The 22,612-nt window shown below is 40.3% G+C and overlaps 1 protein-coding gene across 3 annotated transcripts in view; it reads right to left on the reverse strand.

Moving 5' to 3' along the window:
* SMYD3 (SET and MYND domain containing 3) overlaps positions 1-22,612 on the reverse strand; it is a 419,824-nt gene that overhangs the window by 39,117 nt on the left and 358,095 nt on the right. For all 3 annotated transcript variants that reach the window (XM_080390483.1, XM_080390484.1, XM_080390485.1), the window contains exons 9-10: positions 15,078-15,165; positions 11,395-11,569 (exon numbers count right to left, since the gene is read on the reverse strand). In XM_080390483.1, coding sequence (XP_080246609.1) covers positions 11,395-11,569; positions 15,078-15,165 — 263 coding nt within the window. The remainder of the gene's footprint in view (positions 1-11,394; positions 11,570-15,077; positions 15,166-22,612) is intronic.

Below are 22,612 nucleotides of genomic sequence, written 5' to 3' on the forward strand. Positions count from 1 at the left end.
CCCCCCCCGTTGTATATACCACACCTTTATCATGAACAGTGACAGCCTTTTGCTACTGAATTGCACATTTCTGAGACCTTCAGTGAAATCAGGATGCACAAACCACCACTAATTTCTATGGAGCTGTGTCCTTTTCATTTATCAGCAAATTTGTAGTCACGTTTCCCTTGCTTAACGTAGCAGGGTCTGAGGAGAACTCTCTGTGGGTTTTTATGAGGGTCACTGGATGCAGTAAACGCTCTGTCCCTGATATTTGCTAAATGCAAAGGTGTAGGCACAGTGACAGTCCTCGCCCCTGCAAAAGGGAAGGGAAAAATCATGTTCCCCCACTGCAATATCTGGAGTCGGTTGTGCATCCATGGACACAATTCAACGCCCCAGCGGGTATAACCAGAACTTTCTTGTTCTCCTCAAGGTATCAGAAGACAGGAGTAGTTCCCTGGGACAATGCTGCTCTCAGAGCAAGGCAGGGGGGTGAAAGCATGGAGCACTTAATAAGATTAACAATTTTAGTGAAAACCAATATAATTCTATTTGCATCACAGCTTAATGTTGATGCTCTGTTACATGAAAAAGACCTTTCCCCCCACCTTTTCCTCTCTTTCTTTCTCTCTACCAGCACAAGCAAACTTGCATAATTTGATAGCATCTGTTGATAAATACCCAGCATTGGTTGAGCTCCCCTGCGCTGCAAACATGCCAGCGAGACAATACACAGATGAACTGAATCCAGATGGGTAGCAACAGATAAAGCTTGAGTCTGCATTCAGGATGTTATCTTATTGCAAGCACGTAAACCTGCTTTTCATCTCCAAATTCTGAGATGTTGAATTAGTAGGGGTAATATTACCCAACTTGGTTACACATTTTGAAATCTCTTAAAACTAAAAGGCCTTACGCTGGTGCTGTACTGAGACAAATACCTATCTAGTTATTGTCATGAAACCAACTAACTTGTAGGACATTCCCTTGGTCATAAATTACTTTGTGTGATTTTTTCCTAGGATTTAAGAAGTGACACTATGTTCCATAGGACGCAATGCCTGTGTTTCAGAACACCTCAAACAGTACAACATGCAGCAATTACCCATTCTTCCCAAGCAAGATCTCCAGGCATATTTGCATAAACATTTTTAAAACATGTATTTTGTGCCACTGTCTAAAGCAAAGTTCTCCACAAAATGCTGTGGTAAATCTTGCAAATTCCCCATATGACAAGAAAATTAATCTCTTACGTGTTTTTCCTTTTTATGACTGTATATACTGAGGCTTTTGTTTTGTAGCCATGTAGGATCTAATTCCATTTTTCAAATTCTGCCAAACACACTATTGCATGAAAAGATTTTCTTTTCTCTTTCTCTTTTCTGTTTCATCAATAATGAATGGAGTAGAAAGACCTGGTTTAGAATGCTTCTACTTGTTGGCTGTCACTTTTGCCAGTTTTCAGAAGACTTCTGAAATGCTGGCCAGCCTTAAAAGTACGTTAAATCCTCGGTGTGCATCATTCAACATACCTGAATTAATATGGAAATATATTCATGGTGTGGCTGTAATGAACACACTTTGATTCCAGAACTTTATCTGCACTTCTGGCAGCCCGTCAACCGTATCTTCCAAGAGTGCACTGCATGGCTAGAGAAAGCTGATTTTCCTCTAGGAAAGTATTTGCAACTGTGGCAGTATCTGTTTGATTTGCTCTCTTCCTTTCTTATCTTTTGTGATGATGGGGAGAAGTTAAAATAAAGGTATTTTTCTCCCTAATTTTGCTATTTCTGGGCTTTTCATAATTGCTTTTTGGTTGTTTATTACTGTGCATTGCACTCCTCAGTATTCCTCCAAGATGACTTTATTTTGTTTGTAGAATACCTGTTTTTTATTATTTATTAGGAGACTTACATCATTTTCTGAAGGTTGGTTGGTTGGTTGTTGGGTTTTTTTTTTCCTCTCTGATATATTTATCTTGCTCTCACTTCTGTCAGCTTTCCTGGCCCTTTTGGCAACCTACTTCCTCAGAGGCTTTCTCCTTAGAAGTGCTATAGCCTGTCTTTTGTTAGCCTTCCAACATTTGTAATCAGTTATCATCTTTGTTCAGCTCTCTACCCACAGTCATTTGCTTCTTGTTTCTTCCTTCTTACTTTCATCTTCAAAGTCACATAACTAAAGGCGATTCAGGTTTCTGTGTCTTGCCTGATGACAAAATGACAAACTGAGAACTGAGAAAAGATGTTCCAGTGTACTCACGGGAAGAGAAGGGCATCTGGGAGCGGTAACGAGATGGGAGAGAAGCACTGAATCACCTGCTTAACCATGGAATTGGATTATCAGGAGATCAGCAGGCATCTCTGTGTTCGATACCAGCAGACAGAATTTTCTAGTAGAAAACGAGAGTGGAAAGGAAGGAAGAAGCACCTTTGAAATATGCAGGATGGTTTTGCAGGTGGGCATAGGGTCACATCACACCGTCAACCCTTTCACTCTAAATTGCATAAACCAACATTGAGATGTTGTACAGAGAAGTAAGGAGATTAGAAGATTAGCCATTACCTACATTTCTGAAGGCCAGGAACTATTGTATTTAGGATTTAGTGCAACTAGTGTTTGTGTAGCAGTCAAAATTCTCGGCATTTCCTGGAGCAGTCCCCTGTGGCACAATTCTACTACTAATTATATGAAGCAGAGTGCTGTCCTAATGTATTGGTGTCGTTTCTTATACCAGGATTAGATAATTTAGACAGAACTAGTTCCAATACCTTCAAATGTTCCCTGTAGAGAAGGACTGGATTTTCTTGTTTTATGGGGTTAAGGAAAACTGCCTGACAGACCTTGACCAGGTCAAGAGAAATACAGCTGACAGAGATTTGATATGGTGGACAGGAGTATGCATCGACCCGTTAACCAATGCAGCATTATGCACAAGCTCAGTAAACACAGGACCTGAAAATAAGGATATTTCTGTTTTTCAGAGACATCCGAGTAATGCATTCTTAATAAGATCTTCCATTACATCTTAGTCCTTTCACTCAACCACTGGTAAATTAAAGAACTGATGAGCTTGTGGTCTACCACAACACCAGTAACTGTGTGGTCTCCAGGATTTGCTCACTGTAGTAATTTACCTTTTGCTGTCAGTTCCATGTTCAGGTTTTACTCTTCCTTTCCTGTCAACATCAGTCTGTGAAATTTCAGGTTTACTCAGCATCACCTATTTTGCTGCAGAAGCTTTCCGACCTTCATTTTCTGGTTTCTGTGGTGGATGGATCATCTCACTAGGAATTTGGTCATTCATTGGCACAGTTCTTCTTTGACAATACTTCCTTCAATTTTCTGGTTCTGCACACCCCTCTGCAAAGCACCGTGTTTCCATCACTCATGCTCCCTGGCCAATCTCATTGATTCACCCTTTAAACAGACTCTATGTTCTTCGGTTTCTTTGCTCTCCTTATCTTCTGCTCCTTTTCTTTCCCCTCCCTCCCAACTGTATTTTTAATTTCCAGTAACTTTTCCACTTTTTCAATAGAAAAAAAATTGTTGCTTTTTCATCCTTTTCAGCCTTTATCTCTAAGGTTGCTTAGACCGTTTTCTTGCTTAAATATCGTGATTTTTCTTTTTCACCACTGTTCACATCTCCACCACTAGGCACTCTTAATTTATTTCCTTCTTAGAAGTACTGCCAAGTCTCCGCTCTCTGCCTCCTCAACTCAAATTGACAATTTATTCAAACAAAGAAATAGATATTTTCTGACTAAAATCAGACTCTTCCTAATTCTCCCCTCAGAGAATGCATTGTTCCTTACAACTTCTCTATTTTCTGCATGTCCTCTCTTTTCTTCTCTTTCATCAGAGCTAGCATTGTTCAGTTTATCTTTATTTTTTAATGATTCTCCTCCCCTTTTTCTCCCTTTTCACCATGACTTCTGCCTCTAAAATAGCTTTTTCAAAGCAATACTTAGTTACTGTCAAAGGAATCCAAAACTCGTCATACGCTTCATACGTATCTATTTTTAACTGTTAATTGTTCCCTTGACATTACTTCCCAATCCCATTTTAGCTCAGGTTCTAACCAAACCTTTGTTTAGGATCATCAGCTCCCCCCGCCCCTTCTTAACAAAATTCACCCAGACACTGTGAATTCCCAAAAATTGTTCTCGTCATCCTTCCAGCTGAATAACCATGCTGCGTTTTTCTCACAGCACACAGGTCCATGATATCTACTCATGCATTTGTAGGTTTGTTTTGCTTAGTACATGTTTAATACTCACTTCTACTTTGGTCACATGTGTCCTTTAATTGGTGTATAACAGCAAACAGACTAATGAAAAGAGCTCCAGTAAGGGCTGTGTAAGTCCTTACTTTGTAAATTGCAAGGACACGTGTAAAAAAAAAAAAAAAAAAAAAAAAAAATCTCCTGATACCAAGTATTTCTGCTTAATTAAAAACACGCACACATATCCACAAAAAAACCCAACAAACCACCACCACCACCCCCCAAAACAAAACCAAACCAAAAAACCCACCAACGCACACACAAAAATCCCCAACAAACAAACAAAAAACCAAACCAAAAACAAACCCAAACCCCGCAACTACCTGAATCTTTCAGTTCTGGCAGGAAGGTAGACTAGGACTGAAATTCTTATTCTAGACAAAGCTTGAAGCTCTGAATGGTCTAACACCTTAATCTGAAAGAGATCCTACAGTGCAAGCCCCCCCGATCTCTGGAGATCAAGTGATCGTTGCCAGAGAACCCAGCCCTTTCAAGAAGGGTCTCAGAACGCCTTGGCGATGCCATGTGACGGGGGGAGAAACTGGCACTTGTAGTTGGGTCAGAGAAAAAAGAAACGCTGGAAACTTGGGCATGTAGTTCACTAACATCACTAGGAGATCACTGTCTGTAAAACTGAGATTCAAATAGCTCTTGGCATAAGCAAAAGGTGAAACTAGAAACTAGAACTAAAGCTAGTAAGCACCAGTATACAAATACAGAGCTACTGGGTGAACACTGTCAGGAAAATCTTGCAGCAATTAAGCTATTTTTAAAAGGCTTAGCCTACCTAAGAAATGTGGTATATACCGAATGAGGTACTGCAAATTAACACTGATGTTGCTGAACTTCCACTCAGGAGTGACAGAGTGTATAGGACAAGCTAGAGACAGCAAATTTATGCCTGAAAAACAGCTGGCATGACTGGGGAGGACAGCGAGACATTTTATCCACGTGCACAATATGTGAAAATGAAGAAAGGTCGACGGTGGGACACTGATGGTGGTGTGAGCTCTCAGAAATCACCGAGGATTATGCAGCTAAGTATCAATTTGGGGCTCAACACCTTGTTGTAACGGAAGGATACAAAAAAAACAACTAGAGAAGAATCACAGAATTGAAGGCGCCGGTGCTATGCAAACGTAGCAAGCAAGCAGCAAAGCAGAAAATCTGTTTCCTATGTGGGAAATGGATTGATCAGGACACAGATAACACAGGCACCAGACTTCAGGCAGAAAACGTTGCTTTTTCATTTTTTGAAAAGGCTGTTGGGATTGGAGGGGTCTGCAGGGGAGGAAGTAGGAAGGAGTGGGCTGCTGAAGTGCTTTAAGGGATTCCTAAAGATATCAGGCCAGGGACAAGCATGCTCCCTGTTTATCTATAAAATAGGTACACTGGAGCCAGAAATTGTGCAAATGTTGCTACAAACATCTGTCTTCTCGAAGAATTGCCTACCATTAAGCACAGACAATACACTCTCCAATTTATACTGGGTTTTCCCTCCCAAAGGGCCAACAAAAAAAGAACCAAGCGGAGTTTACAGTTTTCACGGTTTTGTGATGTATATTTTTGTACTTTCAGATCTGCACAAGAGATGTCTGAACTTCTCCAGAACGCAACCTTCTGATTAAAATAACAAATATTGTGTTATATATATAAAAATAACAAATATTATCCAGCAAAAAGTTTTACTGCAAGCCCTGTGTTATCTCACATAAAGGAGAGGTGAGATAAAGTGGGGGTAAAGTAGGGAGACAATTATCATACATATGCTACAAATGCTCATATATATCCCAATTTTTTAAGAAGCTGTATAACACAACCATACAGGGTACAGCGCATGAGAAGGTCTGACTTACACATGGTCAACTGAAGAATGTTTTTGCTAGGCTATAAATATAACTTCTAACATCAACAGTCTCTCATAAGGATTTCTAACTGCTTCATGAGCAGTGGTTGCTAAGGATGGTCTGGCCTCCGCTGATTTATGCTAATAGTGTCAGCTGATTTCATGTGACCAAACAGAAGCAGTGAAGACTGAGCTGCTACCAACAACCTGGGAGGACAGTAGAGAGGTGGTCTTGGTGCTCACCACCGTTTCTACCTGCTGTAGCAGTCTGTCACTACCAAGCTCTCATACCTCTGCTGAAGGTGTGCCAAGCAGCTCCTCACTCGGCTTACAGCAACAGCTCCTGGAGGCTCCGAAGAGCCGTGATGCTCCAGCCTTGCTCATGCCCACAGACACAACTACTCTTGGAGCAAACGTACCTCATCCTTCCTTCGACAAACCTCTGAGGTTTACTTGAGACCACTGTCTTACCATCTCTAGATGACAAATCAATGGCACCATTCAGGAATGAAAAAATATATTTTTATAATGATATTACTTAAATAATATATATATATCATATATATATATTGTATATAAAATAACTACAAGTTAATTCACACCTTTTGGTTTAGACAATGGGAAGAAATGATACCCCAGCTATTCAGATTTTCCCACAAGCTGCACTTTTTAAAATTTTTCACAGTTCTTCGGTAAGATTTCTTTTTCTCTTCTTTCCCCACGTTTTGCTCTAAACTTTAGAGATAAATGCCTGTGGCCATTTTCTAAAACCCCCGAAAAGTCAGCAAGGTAGGTTTTCTCCTTTCTGTTCTTTGTTCCGTTCTTTCTTTGAATTGCTTTCTCCACATTTTTGCCTCACTCTCAGGTGATCCCAGAGGTAAGATTTATGTTTACTACTCATGTTTTATGATTAAGACACTGAACTTCGGTCACTGAATTACTACTAGCCGTAGGTTCCGAAACCCGCCAGCCTCACACAAGCCTCCGGGCGACCTCCCCCATGCCGACTGGCGCTGCAGTCACACTTTAACCCTGAAGCACCAGCATCCCCCAGTGGTCCTGTTCCTCACTGCAGACCACTCTGGAGTTTTCAAAGTGCCTCAGAATTAGTTAGTATTCAGGAGTCAGCTGAACTCAGTAAAGAACCATAGACAGTTGATCATAGCTAAAGAAAAAAAAAAAAACAACCAAAAAAACAACACCTAAATTATTTGCATATATTGTGTTACAAAACACGCACCTGTAAGAGCAGGATTTTTTGGTAAAACACAGTGGAAAGGGGGGGGAAATCAGACCAAAACAAAACCTGACTCTATTGGAGAGCCTTTTTGAACAAAAGAAAATAGGTTAAGAGGCTCTTCCAAGAATATTAGGTTCTAACATATTTTTGGCTTTTTTACAAGATCACGACTCACGGAAAAGATACTATAGCAACCATCAATTTTTCATCTGCCTTTCGATTGAAGTGCGCATACTTAGAAAACTACAGTCCATCCTATCTATTGAATTAGAATTCTAAACAAAAAAAAATCCTGGCTGACATTTTGTTCACACAATGAAAATTCAACTACGTTCTCAGAAAACACTCAACAAGAAGCACACCCCAGCCATGCCTATTAAGCCCAGCCCTTTGCACAACAATCCAAAGTTGCGTTGGCTGGGATTGTTTTCCCTCTTCCCTAAAAGACTTCAGTCACTGAGGAAAGGTGAAGTAATGGGATACTGCAAAACACCACTCGCAGGGTTAGAGAACAGGAGTGAGAAGAGCAGACAAATGATGCCCGTCTAACACGAACATGGGATGCTAGCACCTAACCAGCTTCCTCCCACTCCAGACCAGAACAGCCACATCAGCACAAGCCCTGCACCAGTGCTGACTCGGCGGAGGGAGGGCAACAACAGAAGGATGTGCAAGGCTGCTGGGGAGACAGCACAGCGCTTCTGCCCCACGCTCCTGTGTGGGATGAAATGAAGGAATTTCCTCTTGTTAACGTTGGAGCCCTCCACTAACACCTAATACTGCAGCACTGGAGATGGAGGGTTGTTAATTAAAACAGCCCATCAGAAAATCAGTCGGACTTATACATTAGCTTTAAGTCCAGCAGGAGATTATGAGCAGTGCAGAACAGAAACAGAGGAACATGCTTGTTCTCGCCATATCAGAATCTCACCAGACCCAATGCCACAGGAGGCGACGCAGCTTTACCCAGTCCCCCTGCTCCCTAAATTCAGTAGGTACATGGTGTCACTTAGCTACTTCTTTTCCTCTTATTACTCTTGTCGCAGTAGCTGAGGACATCTAGCAGAGTTTTATAATGGAAGCATACTTCCACTCTTAGTCTGCTGTGTAAGCATGAATACTTGAGACAAGGGGGGAAAATACCCCAAATCCAATCCCCAGAACATATCTCCTTTCTCTGCAGCCGAAGGGCTAAATGCTGGGGTCCCTCCTCAGAGGTAACCCAAAGGAAGCCTGCCTTACTCAGCATCTCTGAACCTGATCCTGCAGGAGCAGCAGTCAGCCCCGAGTGTGAATGTGCTAACTGAGCCATGACAACCCCATCTAACACCTCTTGCTGATATTCTGTTATTCTGTGGTTAAGGCTCATGAGGATTTTTGAAAGGAAGTTTATTTTTGCAAGCTGCCGAGGGCTGACTGTGACGTAGGGCAGCTTTCACTTAGGCAAATGTCTTAACTTTTGTTAAGGCTCTTGGACAGACAGGCAATTACTGCGACAATTACAACAAAAGCCGGGTAGGTACATTTTGGCTTAGGATATTCGGTGAAAGTACATGTTGCAGGTTTTACCAAATAATGGACAGTTGTGGTTCAGCACAAAAGGAGAAGGCAGCTTTTCATCTCGACAGCTGCCATCTCCCTATTTTTTGGAAGGTCTAAAAAATATTTGAGAGGTCCTAAACAACGTTCCTTCCAGGTTATTGTCACTACCTAAAATGCAGAGGTTGGTATTCAGTATGACAGATCAGTTTTATGTAGTTTAAGCATCTGTCTCTGCCAGTTACACGAAGTGGATGGTTCTGAGAAAGCCAGCAACCGTCATAATGAAAGTATACGTTACGACACAAAGTGTCACACAGCAGTGAAAATTAATCCTGCTGCTAAAGAAATGGAAAATGCACAATAAACACATTACCTGAAATTAAAATTGTTTTCGACCAAATCTCCAGAGCCTTTAAAGTTGTAACAATGATTTCCTATTCATATGGACTGCTTGAATTCTCAGGTGATTCCCTGTGGAGAGCTGTATGAATACTTTTTCCAGAGCTGAGGAAAGGAAAATAGATAGCTATAATGGAACTGCAGGAGCAGCCAAGCAGTAGATTGATTCAACAGGAGAAATTCAATGCATCCCAAAAGATTTCCTAGGATTTGCTCTCCCGCTGCTCAGGGCACAATTTGCTGTAATGAGAAACTGAGGATTTTGTTTCAGGTGTGCCAAAGCTTGCAGTGGTGACTTGAAGGTATAAAGAAAAAAACCCCAAAAAACAACAACTGAAAATCTCTCTTAAATAATGCTTTTGGATGAGGAGAGAACAAGGAAAAGCTCTTCAAGGTGGAAAAAAAGGTCAAATATCTTATGTAAATAGTATTCCTTAAGAGATACTAATTGGATGCACAGTTGGACCCTTTCCTTCATCTCCAAACTCCTGCGTTAAACAGCTTGAAAACTACAGTACACTTCAGTAAGCAACACCAAGAAAGCTTTATTGAATTATCTGGTAAAATTGTACTTGGTCTTACTGTAATCCCTGCTCTCAAAAGTGTATGCAGAAAAATCCTGTTTTCAGTTGTGAAGAACTGAGTTAACAAGTTATAAAATGAAAAGCAAGTGTGTGTTTGGGGGGGGTTATTAGTATTTAATAAGGGGATATTTAAGCAGGCAGACTGCTCTGCTCACCTGGAGCATGGCACATGGTAGCAGGCTGCCAGGAAGCATGTACTGCTGCAGTACGACATCAGCCCCATTTGAAAGGTTAAGTGGGACACACATGACGTGAATTTCACTCCAAAGAAATGTGGAATTTGTAGGCACTCACGCCCTCCTTCATAAGCAATAGTCATTATGAACCCCGAGCTTTTCTACAGCTCTGAAGTACCACAGCCTATGCAGATTTCTTGCTAATCACTTCATAGTGAAAGCTCTGAAATGCTGTGTTGTTTTTCAAGTAAAGCCCAGGGTTTTATTCAGAAACAGGCTGCCAGATGAAATTTCCTCAGGCAAAATGCAGAATGCTGATGCCATCCTGGTTTGATTAGGGAAGACGTGCAAACCTTGAGATGTTCATGTTCACAGCAGCACATCCCATTCAGCACTAGCACGCCCCTCACACTTCTCAATGTCACACTGTGAACTGGAACATCACATGGTGTAGAAGAACCAACAGAGAAGGAATGGATGCTCTAAAAAATACCTTACAAAGAATGAACATTCACATGTGCATGACATTAGATCTGGACATTCAGCACAGGTTTACATTTAGTTATAAACAATACAATGCAAATATCCCAAACCCAAACCTTTGAGTCTTGGCGCTTTCAGAACACAGCCCAAAGCAGACAGCACCCACTCTTTCTCCACAAGATGACCAAAGTCACATTACAGCTCCAGGCTCCAATCAACTTCAAGACCTACCACACAAAGTAGGATCTCCTAGAGCATCCTTCCTGATTAATAACAGGCCATCAGACTCGGAAACTCCCAGCACATTGCATAGCAACAAGTACTGTCCAGGAGAGAAGAACAGCAGGTGTTCCACCAGCTCAGCCTCTTCCCAAAATAAGGACCAGGGGCACTTTCAGTCCAGTTAGAATAAAAAAAACACTCTTGCAAAAAGCAGATCCTTCTATAAACTCTATGTATAGAATATACAGAGAATATAATTATTTCAACCAGCTACCTGTCCTTCAAGCTCGACCTAACTCAGCATAAAATACAGAAGCCCCCATCGCAATGGAACCTGAAGCAGAAAGTCAGCTTCTGATCCGGAACAGGGCAGCATCTGGACACAGGGAACCGTGAGAGGCTAATAATACTCGGTGATTATTACAGTTCCTTTCATCATTTGATTTGCTCTCAGTCTGACTGCAGAAGCAGAAAGGGAATTCTACCTCATCCATTAACCTGGAAAGCGAGGCAAGATGTACAGCAACAAATAAAACCAGTAAGAAGCAGCTAGAGGAAACACAACGATCTTTGCTTTTAATGAGACAGCCCCTGTCCCCCCCATCTTTGGAAACAGTTAAACCAATTACATCTCTTACCTGTACGGTTCCAGAGTCCTGTGGCCATAATACAAAGCTTCTTCCCAGGATTCAAGGTTAATACAGGCATCCATGGCACAGTCAAGCATTTTCAGCTGATAAATATTTGTGTCTGGAAGACGACCCACATTGCTGCTCAAGAGATTCTGGCATCTTGCCAGAACCTGCTCCCAGTCTGTTATTAGCCTTAGTTAAAGAAATATCTCTAATCAAACAAAAATACAAGTTCTAAATGTTGTTATCAAGGAGTAAGAGCTACAGGGCATTAAGATAAAAAAGCTGCCACCATTCCAGACTCAATTCCTGAAAACATACTTGAACTCAGGAGTGGTAGCTTAGGTAACTATGCTTCGTTTACATTTAGAAAAACAATTTCTAAAGAAGGCAGTACTTTAGCAATGAAGGGTAAAAGAAAGATGACAAAATGGAAGGATACAAACTAAAATTCAAATACTTTTTATTTAGCTGCTGAAACATTATTACTTACTTAAGATACGCCTCCAAATCTTACATCCAAGGGCAAGGACCCATGGAAAAGTGTCTTAACAAAATGCCTCAGCAGCTAAAAAAAGAAAAAATATATTTTTTATATATTAAAACAATGAGACACACTTTTAAGCTGCCTGAGATTTTGTTTAGAATTCTCATGAAATTAGAACCTTTTCTTGAAATGAATTAATCTTCTATCTCCTTGAAACAGTTGTAAAGAGCATTGTTTTATTTTTTTCAAGTACAGCTGCATGTGTCATGCATGAGGAAGAAAAGCATTGCAGTTCTGCTATCTGACTGCAGTTTGGGTTTAAGGATCCTGGCAGTAAAGAAAATTTGTACCTCCATTGCTACAAGAAGATATTTTGTGTGTTTGGGAGAGAGGAAAAGTAAGCTGGACCCTGCATTCACTTTAGTTGGATATTCCTAACCACAAATCACTCATTTTCATTACATTCCACACTGATCTGACTTCTCTGTGGAGCAGATTCTTCTCGCTCTGACCACACCTAAGCTGAATACCAGTACTCCCAGATTTTAAGTGAGTACTGTCATCTGGGACTTTATAGTAGAGTCCCAGAATGCAAGCAGTCTAAACACCAAAAAGATACCATATACACCAGTAAGAACAAATGAAATAATAATAATAATAACAACAAAATAGACTTATAGTATGAGAAGTAATAGCATTGTTTGCATCACAGCCTTTTCCACACAATCAGCTCAAGGAAGTTCAGCAGTTACCTTCATGACATAACTGAAAATACTATTGCCCCCACTCCAGCAATGGATTTCAGTGTACAATGATTACCCTGTGATGAAGTAACGAGTCCTTCTTGAACATGGGAATATTTACATACTTAAATTTAAGTATGTGACCACTCATGGCTGGGCCAGGATTTATAACATGGTTGTTACAAGGCTAAACTAATTATTTGTGAATTGCTCTCATGCCCTTGGATTGAAAGACCCATATAAGGGAAGGAATGTGTTATTATAAAATTGCACCTTAACCTTTGTATCTCTGGCAAACATCCATGTATTCTTTACAACTGATTAAGGACAGACAAACAGAAGAATGAGGGATATTATTTCCACTTGATACAATTTTTGTAGAAAGTACAAAGCACTGACATTCTTGAAAGATTACCATTTTAGCTGATGCATAGTATTAGCCTGTCTGCTTTTATTTCTCATTATACTGCTTTGTTCCCTCAGTAGCATCTAACAGCAGCTGTGCTATATTGCAAAACCTGATGGGACCCAATTTTCAAGTATATAAATTGCAAATTAGAAAACCCTCTATCAGTGCAACAGGACTAAAGAGAAGATGGCTGTCCTGTATCTGCCGAAGGCTAGCTCCTCCAGGAGCTCTGCTACTGCTGTGTGGCCTGAGATGCAGAGGAATCCCTTTCTCCACCATAATCCCCTTGCACTGGGCTTTAGCATCTCAGTTTGTCTGCCTAAACTGCAATTTGGGCCTAAGACAGTTCACTCACACCTATTGCTTCAGGTTCTCTAACTGCAGCTTTAGCATTACAACACTGCACCAGCTATCATCAGTCGCTCAGATTTTGGAAGGCACTAACTTTCTCAACTGTAGGTACTGTTGGTTAATTTGCTAAAAAAAAAAACAAACCAACAACACACACACATTTGCAGAAACTAATGATGGTGTGCTTCAGTCAGCAAGCAAGATTTTCTATTTGTTCTTGGCAAGCAGACAAATACCAGGCTCCCTCGTCAGGTACTGCGTGCGCTTAGCACCGCATGCCAATTAGCACCGGTGCGGTGCAGTGGCAAAGATGACACATCCCAAATAGCCCCGTTCCTGAGAACAAAAGCCGCACAGACAACAAGGACTTATTTTTTTCAAGCAGCCCTGATACCTTTTTACTACAACGTGTTTGATTCATTTTTAAGTATCAGTTAAATCAGCCATCTTAATTAAAGCCACTAGCAAAATTCAGGAGGTGCAATTTCTCCTGAAATTAAGTATAGGAACGTTAAATAGGACCAGTGTTTGGGCTCCATTCTTTTGGTATAAAAATGATTGCAACTGCACGTTGCATATCTATAACTTAACTTTCAGGTTAAAACCCGGGCCCTGAAGTACAACTGGATGCCTGAAGATGTATTTCAGCATTGTCTTTCTCAATCCAGTGATTACAGAGGGACTTAAGGCAGACTAGAAACTATATGAAAATTAAAGTTAGACGAGATGAGTGTTTCCCTTTTGCTAACAAATTAATCTCTCTGGATTAGAAAGAAACAAACTCAGTTAGGGTGTGGGTGGTTTGTTTTTTTTTTTTTGTTACAATAAAAATTGTGATCATTTGTTTCCAGTCTGGAATATCACTATGCAAACATGTTTCTTATGCTGCTGAAAAGTAAAACTGGAAGATTTAATTCTCTCTAGCTCCAGAGAAAGGCCATGTTTCTGAAAATGGTAAGGCATCTTGCTACAATAGGCCAGGTTTGCAGTCAGTGAAATCCCACTGAACAGACTAAGATGAGAGGGATCAATATATTCAGCCTTCTAGAGAAAATCTGCACCTCTCCTCTACTCATCTTTTCTTGGCTTTTGCTGTATACTAATTGTTTTAATTAGATTGAATATCTGCATGATGGCCGTTAGGCTCCAGTTCTGTTTATTAGTGCAAGATCATCTCATTCAATTTGCTTAATTATCAATTATTATTATATATTATTATTATAACATATTATAATGATTCTGTAATGTTTGCAGTGAACCTGACTGATTATATTCTTGTTATTGTCACTGCTGTGTGAAGAATGAGAACCTGGAAATGTTCACAATGGGACTAATGGGATAAGGAATTTAACAACATTCAGATTAAGCTTTATTTCATTTAGAAGTGGATTTATCTGAAGTGATGGGCTGTGACGGCAGAAGTCTAAACCTGAGCCAAAATACCCCTTCACATCCCAGGTACCTGTTACGCCTGCCACAAAGCAGTTCCAGGCCAAGCAATCAGAGACTCTATTATTATTAACACAATTAAGAATATTACACATTTTTAACATCAAATGAATGAAAAATACATTTTAAAACCACATAAAAACATAAATCTTTACGAAACAAATCTCAACAGATGAACTGCATAGCAAGGGTCTCTCCAGATTTTTTTTGCAACCGAATGACAGACTGCAGCCTGCCACTGAAAGGATACCTTCTTTTGATTTTGGATATTTTACTTCATTTACAGCATCTCTGACTTCTTTCCAGGCACGCTGGTCACCAGCCAATTTCTCAACATCCTGGTTAATGGAAACAAAAGCATTTGATGAGAAAAACAGTAAACTGAGAATACGCAGTAGGGCTGAAAAAGAGTAAAAAAATTACATTGATGAAAGCTACTTGTGGGGATTGTGTCACTGGGTTTTTTTAAATGCACAAAAAAATCATTTCACCTGGCATTAATACTCATCCTATGTTTGTAAGCAAATGAGATGATTTCAAGAAAAATGAATGCACACTTGGAAACAATAAATAGTCAAACCAGACATTATGTTTGCCAAAAGAACTATGATCAACCAGAAAAGAAAAATAATAGCATGTGATTTTTAATATTAAAATGCATTGAGCAGATCAAATTCTCTCAAAGACCTGCTACCTAATACTTCATAGAGCCTCAACCACAGTGTAGAAAGGATTTAGCAAATAATTTTGATTAACCATGTGGTGATTATAGACTTTATAAACAGTGGGAGGCTACCTTCATCTATTACAGTTACCAGCGTGAGCTTGCAGGAGAAGTCTACTAGTCAGAAAAAGCTGAACTTCAGTTTTTTTAACTCATTGCTATTTCTTCCCTACTCCATCTGATTCCATAAACAGCTATATTTCCCCATTGCTTTGTCATAAAGAAGGCAAAAATGATTAATGGCTAGAGCAGTAACAGAAAGTTTCCCTTTTCAACTCTCTAGCAGTTACTAACTGCACCTTAGGCAAACCACTTGGAACAAATTTATTAAAGCATCCACAGACACGGTTAAGCATCTTGAAGGATTTCCAAAAGCATCTAGATATTCAGTTTCCATCGCCATAAGCACTTAAATACCTTTAAAAATCTGGCCTTTAAGACACTGCAGTTCATTACCTCTCCCTCCTTATAAAAGGCCCTCACAAAAGAATTTTGTAAGTACAAATTCTTGCAGGAGTATTATAAATACAGTTTAAAAAAATTTAAAAATAATTAAAAAATCAGCCTTCAGGAGGGCTGGAGGTCTGGAGATGAACAGGGAAGGTGTGTGAAAACCTAACCAAGCACTTAGTAACCAACAGATGCTCACTGGGCATCGCAGGAGTACCTCTGTTTAAAAGCCTGTAACCTGTATCTGTCTAGAACTCCATAATTTTCTTCTTTTACTGCTCCTTATTTACCATAAATTCAGACCCCAAAAAACCTTACAGTAAGAATCAGCCCTCACTTTCACATTTCATATGCAGTTTTGTCTTTCCATTTGCTCCTGCTCCATGCAAGAGCAGACCTCTCTATTCCTGGGCTGATTAAATCAAGATTAAATCCAGATAGGTCTCAGCTGTCCCACCGTTCCGTAGGGCCTTATAGAGGGAGGGCAGCCCGGCCCTGCTACATATCATGTGTCCTTCCCCCACAATCGGTTCTGTTATCACAAAGATCCCCTGGAAATCACTCTGTGGATAGCTGAATTTGCCACAGGAAGGCATAAGGTGAATGTTAAGACAAAGAAGCTCATACTGTATCAATGTTACCAGCACAATTAATGTGCGTACCTAGCCCTCTAACAGCTTAGTGGCAGACTTGCGCTGAATCCCTTAGCTCCAACGTAACCTCCACCAGTTTTTACGGGACTACATCCGTTTCCCAACTTAGCCTGCGAACCTGATACAATCTGTCTCTAAAACATCTTTTAGAGACTGATCAAGCCCTGCTCAGTGATTAAGCTAAAAAAATATCTGGCCTGTAAGATACTAATAATGATGTCTGTGAAACTTTAGGTTTAAGGAGCTACCAAAAAAGAACAATTCTCTTAAGAATTTTTTCCCTATCTTTTCCCACCAGCCCAAGTATAATTCTCAGTATTTCTGTAACATGTTGTAAGTCTTACAATTAAAACATCAGAAATGTGGGAACTGGGACAGATTTATAGGTGAAAGAACAAAAACAGCCAAACACCAAGTTACAGGCCAATGACTGATGCATCATTAGGGCTAACTTTAAACACAGAGGGACCGATGGATGAATCCGGTTAAGGTATTCATTGACATGGGATTAATCTTTCTCCTGTGCAGTCTTTTGAGTCTCATTGTCTTCTAGCATTTCATTAACACCACAAAGCAGTGCAAGGTAGGGATTGCATCTACCCTTTACACTAGCACATAGGGTTAAGTCAACACTGGCTTCAGACTCAGGTAGTATCTGAGGGACATACCAGGGAGTGTCTGTTGGCCCAGTAATCTCCCAGCCCTCTCCAGAATCACGCTCCTTATCCCTTTTGTAAGAGACTTTAGGATGGAAGTATTTAAGTCACAGGTTTCAATGCTTTCTGTGTTCTCAAGGTGAGGCATTTTGGGGATTGGCCCACATAGGAACAAGCAAACACCTGGCTAGCTGGGCCTTTTACACCTCTACTGTTCTTCATCTGATTTCTACCCACCAAAGAAGTCCTGTCCTTTCCTAAACACTCCTGTTCAAGTCAGGGAGGCCTCTTCCAAACCAGCAGCCAGGCAGCGACTGCAAAACAACTCTGCAAAACAAGCCCTCCTTGTCACCACTGGCAACACTTCAGCCTTCCAGCCTAATAAGCTTTTTCCAAGTAAGTTGTTTCTCTCCCTTGGACAATGCCTTGAAAGTCACGGCCATGTGATATGACTCAGCCAGCTAAAAATACAAAGCTGCCTTGGCGTTTGAATTATGGAAATAATTGAAGTGATTACTAGTTATGCCGAACTGTTTAATTTAATCTAAGAGCATGGCAGTAACAGCTATGGGAGATTTAGCTTTCCACAGAGTAACACTCATTCAAAGCATCCCTTTTCAGAACATGTTCCCAGTCAAACCTCCAGGTGTGCAGAGCTGCCAACAATAAAGGAAGACGGGCTTTTTTGTGTGTGGAAAAGGAGAACCCTCGCTGAAGAAAAGGAAGAGGCTTTTGAAAATGAAGAGTTAGCAGCTTGGGCCTAATTATCTTCCTTATTTCTAACGTTGAAACTAAACATAAGAGTTTGTTCTTCAGAACAAAAAAAATATTTGTGTCTCAGACTAAATAATAATTAGACTAGAGAACCTAGCCACAAAAATGCATTACAACCTTGTGATGGCTGAAACTGGCACGCTTTACAAGTCAGCTTTCACACATAGAGACGTGCTGGAGAAAACTGAGAGTGGATGTGTTGAAGGCTCATGGGGATGGTAGAAAAGACAGCTGCAAGCCGTGCTTTCCCATGTCAAGAACACAAGTGCATGTCAAGTAACACAGGTGCAACCCACTGGCGGCAGAAGCGTCACTGGATGTGCTAGCTGAACCCACAATCTAGGGCGCAAGAAAGAGAAAATTGACCCTGTGATTTATTTTGAGCAATTATTCCAGATGCCAGATGGTTCCAGCACCTACTTTCCAATTACTCCAAGCATGCGCAGGGGAAAGTTGTTCATTAAAAGGTGAGTTAACATGCAACAGTACCATATCAATTCTCTCTCTGTTTTCTTCCAATACCATGGCAGGTGCTGCTACAGCTTTCTTGATAAAACACACCTGGAGATTCATCTTCTTAACATTGAAGCTTTCTAGAAATCTCCATGGACTGCCTACCTCTTGGACTACTTACCCCTGGCTGCTTAGACCTGTGCTTCTAATCCTTTAGACAGAACAATTTTCTAGCTCTTCTAGTAAAACAAGCTATAAACTAAACTCTCCACACCTGACACTTCGCAAAAGAAGGACACTGTATACCTTCACATCTTCTTGAACTTAGTTCGGGTGTATAAACCATGAAGGCTCACCTACATAATTCAACCAGATGAAATTCTGCTCTTGAAATGGGCAAATGCAAAATATTATGTGAAGCACAATTTTCCTGCCATAAAAACCATCTTTCCTCCATAAATTTCACAATAATTTTGCTATATAAAAGATTCAAGAACAAGATTATTTTCTTTACTATTTGCTCGAACACCATAATTTCTATAGCTTGTAGATCAGAAGAACGTTAGTTGTTGTTTTTCTTTCAGAATACTTCCAGCTTTTATATCTAATGACTTTCCAGACTTTCAAAGGCACTCATTGCAATCTATATTTCAAGAGCCTGAGAACAGACATTATCAGCTTTGCCCGGTGCATCCTGTAAATGCTCATAAAAATAGTTTGTGGTACACAACATACCACTAAATGTCAATATTTGCTTTAAATATTACAGTTTTCCACAGTTTAGGTTCCATTAGTGACACTTGTAAAAATGGCGTTATAACCACTTATAACAGAAGAGAGGGAAATAAGAAAACCAGAGGGTATCTGGTGAGGATTATCATCTGTTTGCTTAGTGATCAAATGTAAAATGTTCTGCTGTTCTGGCTTTAAGTGATACAAAGATTTACTATAAAAGCATCATCTCCTGAAACAATTACAGACATCAGCCACCTCAGAGATAAGCATTTGAAAATGTTCACCTGTTCCATTCCCTCTTATTCCTTTGCTCCCACGTTGTTTGTAGGAAGTTCTCTCCCTATCTCTTCTGCTGTTCTGCTGTCCTGAACACACCCCATCCTTAACTGAACTCTCCTTTGAAAGGAGTATAATCTTCAAAGGACAGATAGCTCTTTCTCTTCCCTTCTTGTTGCTTTATACTACATGTCTTTCCCTGTCTGCTCTTGTTTCTTATACTTCCTAAAAGCACTCCTTACCTACTCATTTCAAGCACCACTGCTTTTACACACAAAGTTAGCAGCCAGTGTTGCTACCCCAACTTTTAAAATCCTGGATGTTAAAAGATTCCCAGACAGGCATAACCTCTGAGAGAAGATACCTCTCTCACCAAAACAAGCATATGCCAACCAGCAGCATCACTGCCCTCTGCCCAAACACACTCCCACAGCCCCAGTGCTGCTCATCTGTAATGCACTGCACCTCCGAAAATCTCCTGAACATTGAAAAGGTTGATTAAGGGCAACTCCTTTTTTCATACTTAGGCGAAAGGATGGAAATAGGAGATGGATTTTCTGTCCTCTCTACAAAGTTCAACTTTCTCCTTCTTACAGATGGAGGTAGAGAAACAAGCCAGAGATTTGCTGTGGAGAGGAACTGTGAAGCACTCCTACACCTCTTTTTCTTCTTCCCAGCCTTCCTCCTACACCAGGCAGATCCAAGGGCATCCTCATTATGCGCTTTTCTCCAGTGTTTAGGTATCCAGTCCCACATAGGCAGAAACAAGCAAAGCTTTGTAGGGGGTATGGGAGTGCCAGGATGCTCTTAGAGGAGTAAAAAACAAGGTCTAAAGTTTTCCATGACCAGTATCTTCTCTTCTAAATACACAAATGGAATACAATAGTGTCATGTAAACACAAGCAAATGTCATTTTTACAATGGTAAAAGCTTATAGACCATAGTTCAGCCAGAAATTCAGGGTTTAATATGAAATATTATTGGGTATGATAATTTTGCAAGAGACAAAAATCCCACTAAATAATCATAACAGTTCCTTCTGGACACAAAATCTATGACTACATAATGATAATCCTATGAGACGGCAGCATCTGATTCTGTTCTTGTTCTCTTCTTTGTGGAGGCTTTAAAAACATCTTTAAACAAGGAGTTTTCTTGGCTGTAATATTTTAACACTTTAAAAGCTACAGATACATCAAAAATCTGAACATTTCATATAAATTGCTGACCATGACTTATGATCTGCTGAACTTCTAAAAATGTAAGTGGCAACTACAGCTGTGCATCTGACAGAACAATTCTGACCAGCCTGATAGGTTCAAATCGAAAGAGGTTTCCTTGGGTTTTGTTTGAAGAAGGTGTCAGAAGAGTTCAGACACCTTTAAATTAGGGCATGACATTTTAAATCAGATTTATGTTACATTATGCCCTGAAAGCATAAATAACAATTTTCTATTTCTGATCCTATTTAGAAGTGCAGGAACTACTGAATGTGTGTTTCTAGTAAACTCAGTAACTCATTGTTTTATACTTGGCAGCAAAAGGAAAGCATTACATGAGTAGAAGATACTGCAGATCTCCTGAAGCCTCACTTCGAGTAAAGGTAAAGAAAAACGCAGTAAGGAAATGTGATATGGAGAGCGCTACGCTGCAGCTAAACTGAATTTGTGACTTTTGAGTGCTTTAGAGCAAACAGGGTACAAGAACCTGCTGGGCAGTCACAGGTGCCTGCAGCTACCGGCACAGCAAGAGAAAGCACACTTGACTGGTTTCCCAAAATATCTGAGGTCATCTCTTATAAAACATGTGAAGTTTTTCTCATTGTCATACATCATTTGTGCTCAACTTTGAAGCCACAGTTTTGTGACGGGACAGCAGTTTGTCATAGAGGACTGTGTAGCTGAAGAGAAGCGTATGCTCCCTGGGAAGCACTGGCTGCTGTGAAGCAAACTGTGGTACTAGAGGTTGGCTCCACACTGAAGTCTGGGCTGGATTTATATTTGTGTACTGGATGCAATTTAAACTCAGAAACAAAGACCACTCATCTCTTATTATGAGGGCTGTGGCTTATAGAAGCCTACAGCTTCAGCTGAGGTTTTCACTCACCTTCCCTCTTGTGAATGTACTTTGTTAAGAACGATGAGTGTGTGAAACGATCAGCGCAAAGAGCCCTGTCATAATTCAAGGTTTAGATGTGATTTCTGAAGTTTAGCAAGCTCCCCTGCCCTGCCCAATGAAAAATAATGCCAGCTCTGTATATGCCAGTTCAGCTATCCTTCCCAAGCCACACAAGGTCATCCTCACCAGATGCTGAGCTGTCACGACGAAGAGAAGACCTTGTGTCTCGTGTCATACGGCTCTGGACAGGGTGGCACATGGCAATTTCAAAGCTACTCTGTCTGCAGACAAAACAAACGTTATGTTCCCTGTGAGGCTGTTGGGAGGGGGGTCGAACCCAACTTCTGAACAAATTGAATTTGTACTTTTTATTTTCAAGTTCTGAAAGTAAAATAAGACACATTGCAGTCGGGTGCTGTATCGCGCTGTGCGGTACATTGCTCAGTATTAGGCAGGCTGCATTACCGCACAGAATTGATATCAGCTCTTCATGGATTACTGACTCTGCTGTCTGGAAGTGGGTAACAACTACAGGCTAGTAATACTATAAATTGTACAGGTATTGGAAAATTTAACAGTTGTTCACACCATTCACGCTTAAGTGCTCTACTCAGGCATTCAAATCAAGATGAAGGTTTCCCCAGACCCAGCATACAATTAGTGCAAAAAACCAAGGACCTTCACATGGCAGTATGAATAGCCTCTCCTTAACACTATTCAACTTAGTTACAACATTACAATATTTACTCAGAAATTTAAAAGGAGGCATCAGAGACAACTGTGGGAAGTTTATTAAAATGAGATATTTTAATAAAGAGAAAATTAAGATCAGCAAGTCCATTTTAAGAAGTCTGTCCAATAAAATTAAATGGGTCTAAGACAAGTCTATCCCAATAACATCTTATATTTATTTAGGTCTTAAAGCATAAGGTAACAGAGGAGACCA

Source organism: Falco punctatus, assembly GCF_963210335.1.
Source record: "Falco punctatus genome assembly, chromosome: 5".
In the NCBI taxonomy this organism is placed as follows: Eukaryota; Metazoa; Chordata; class Aves; order Falconiformes; family Falconidae; genus Falco; species Falco punctatus.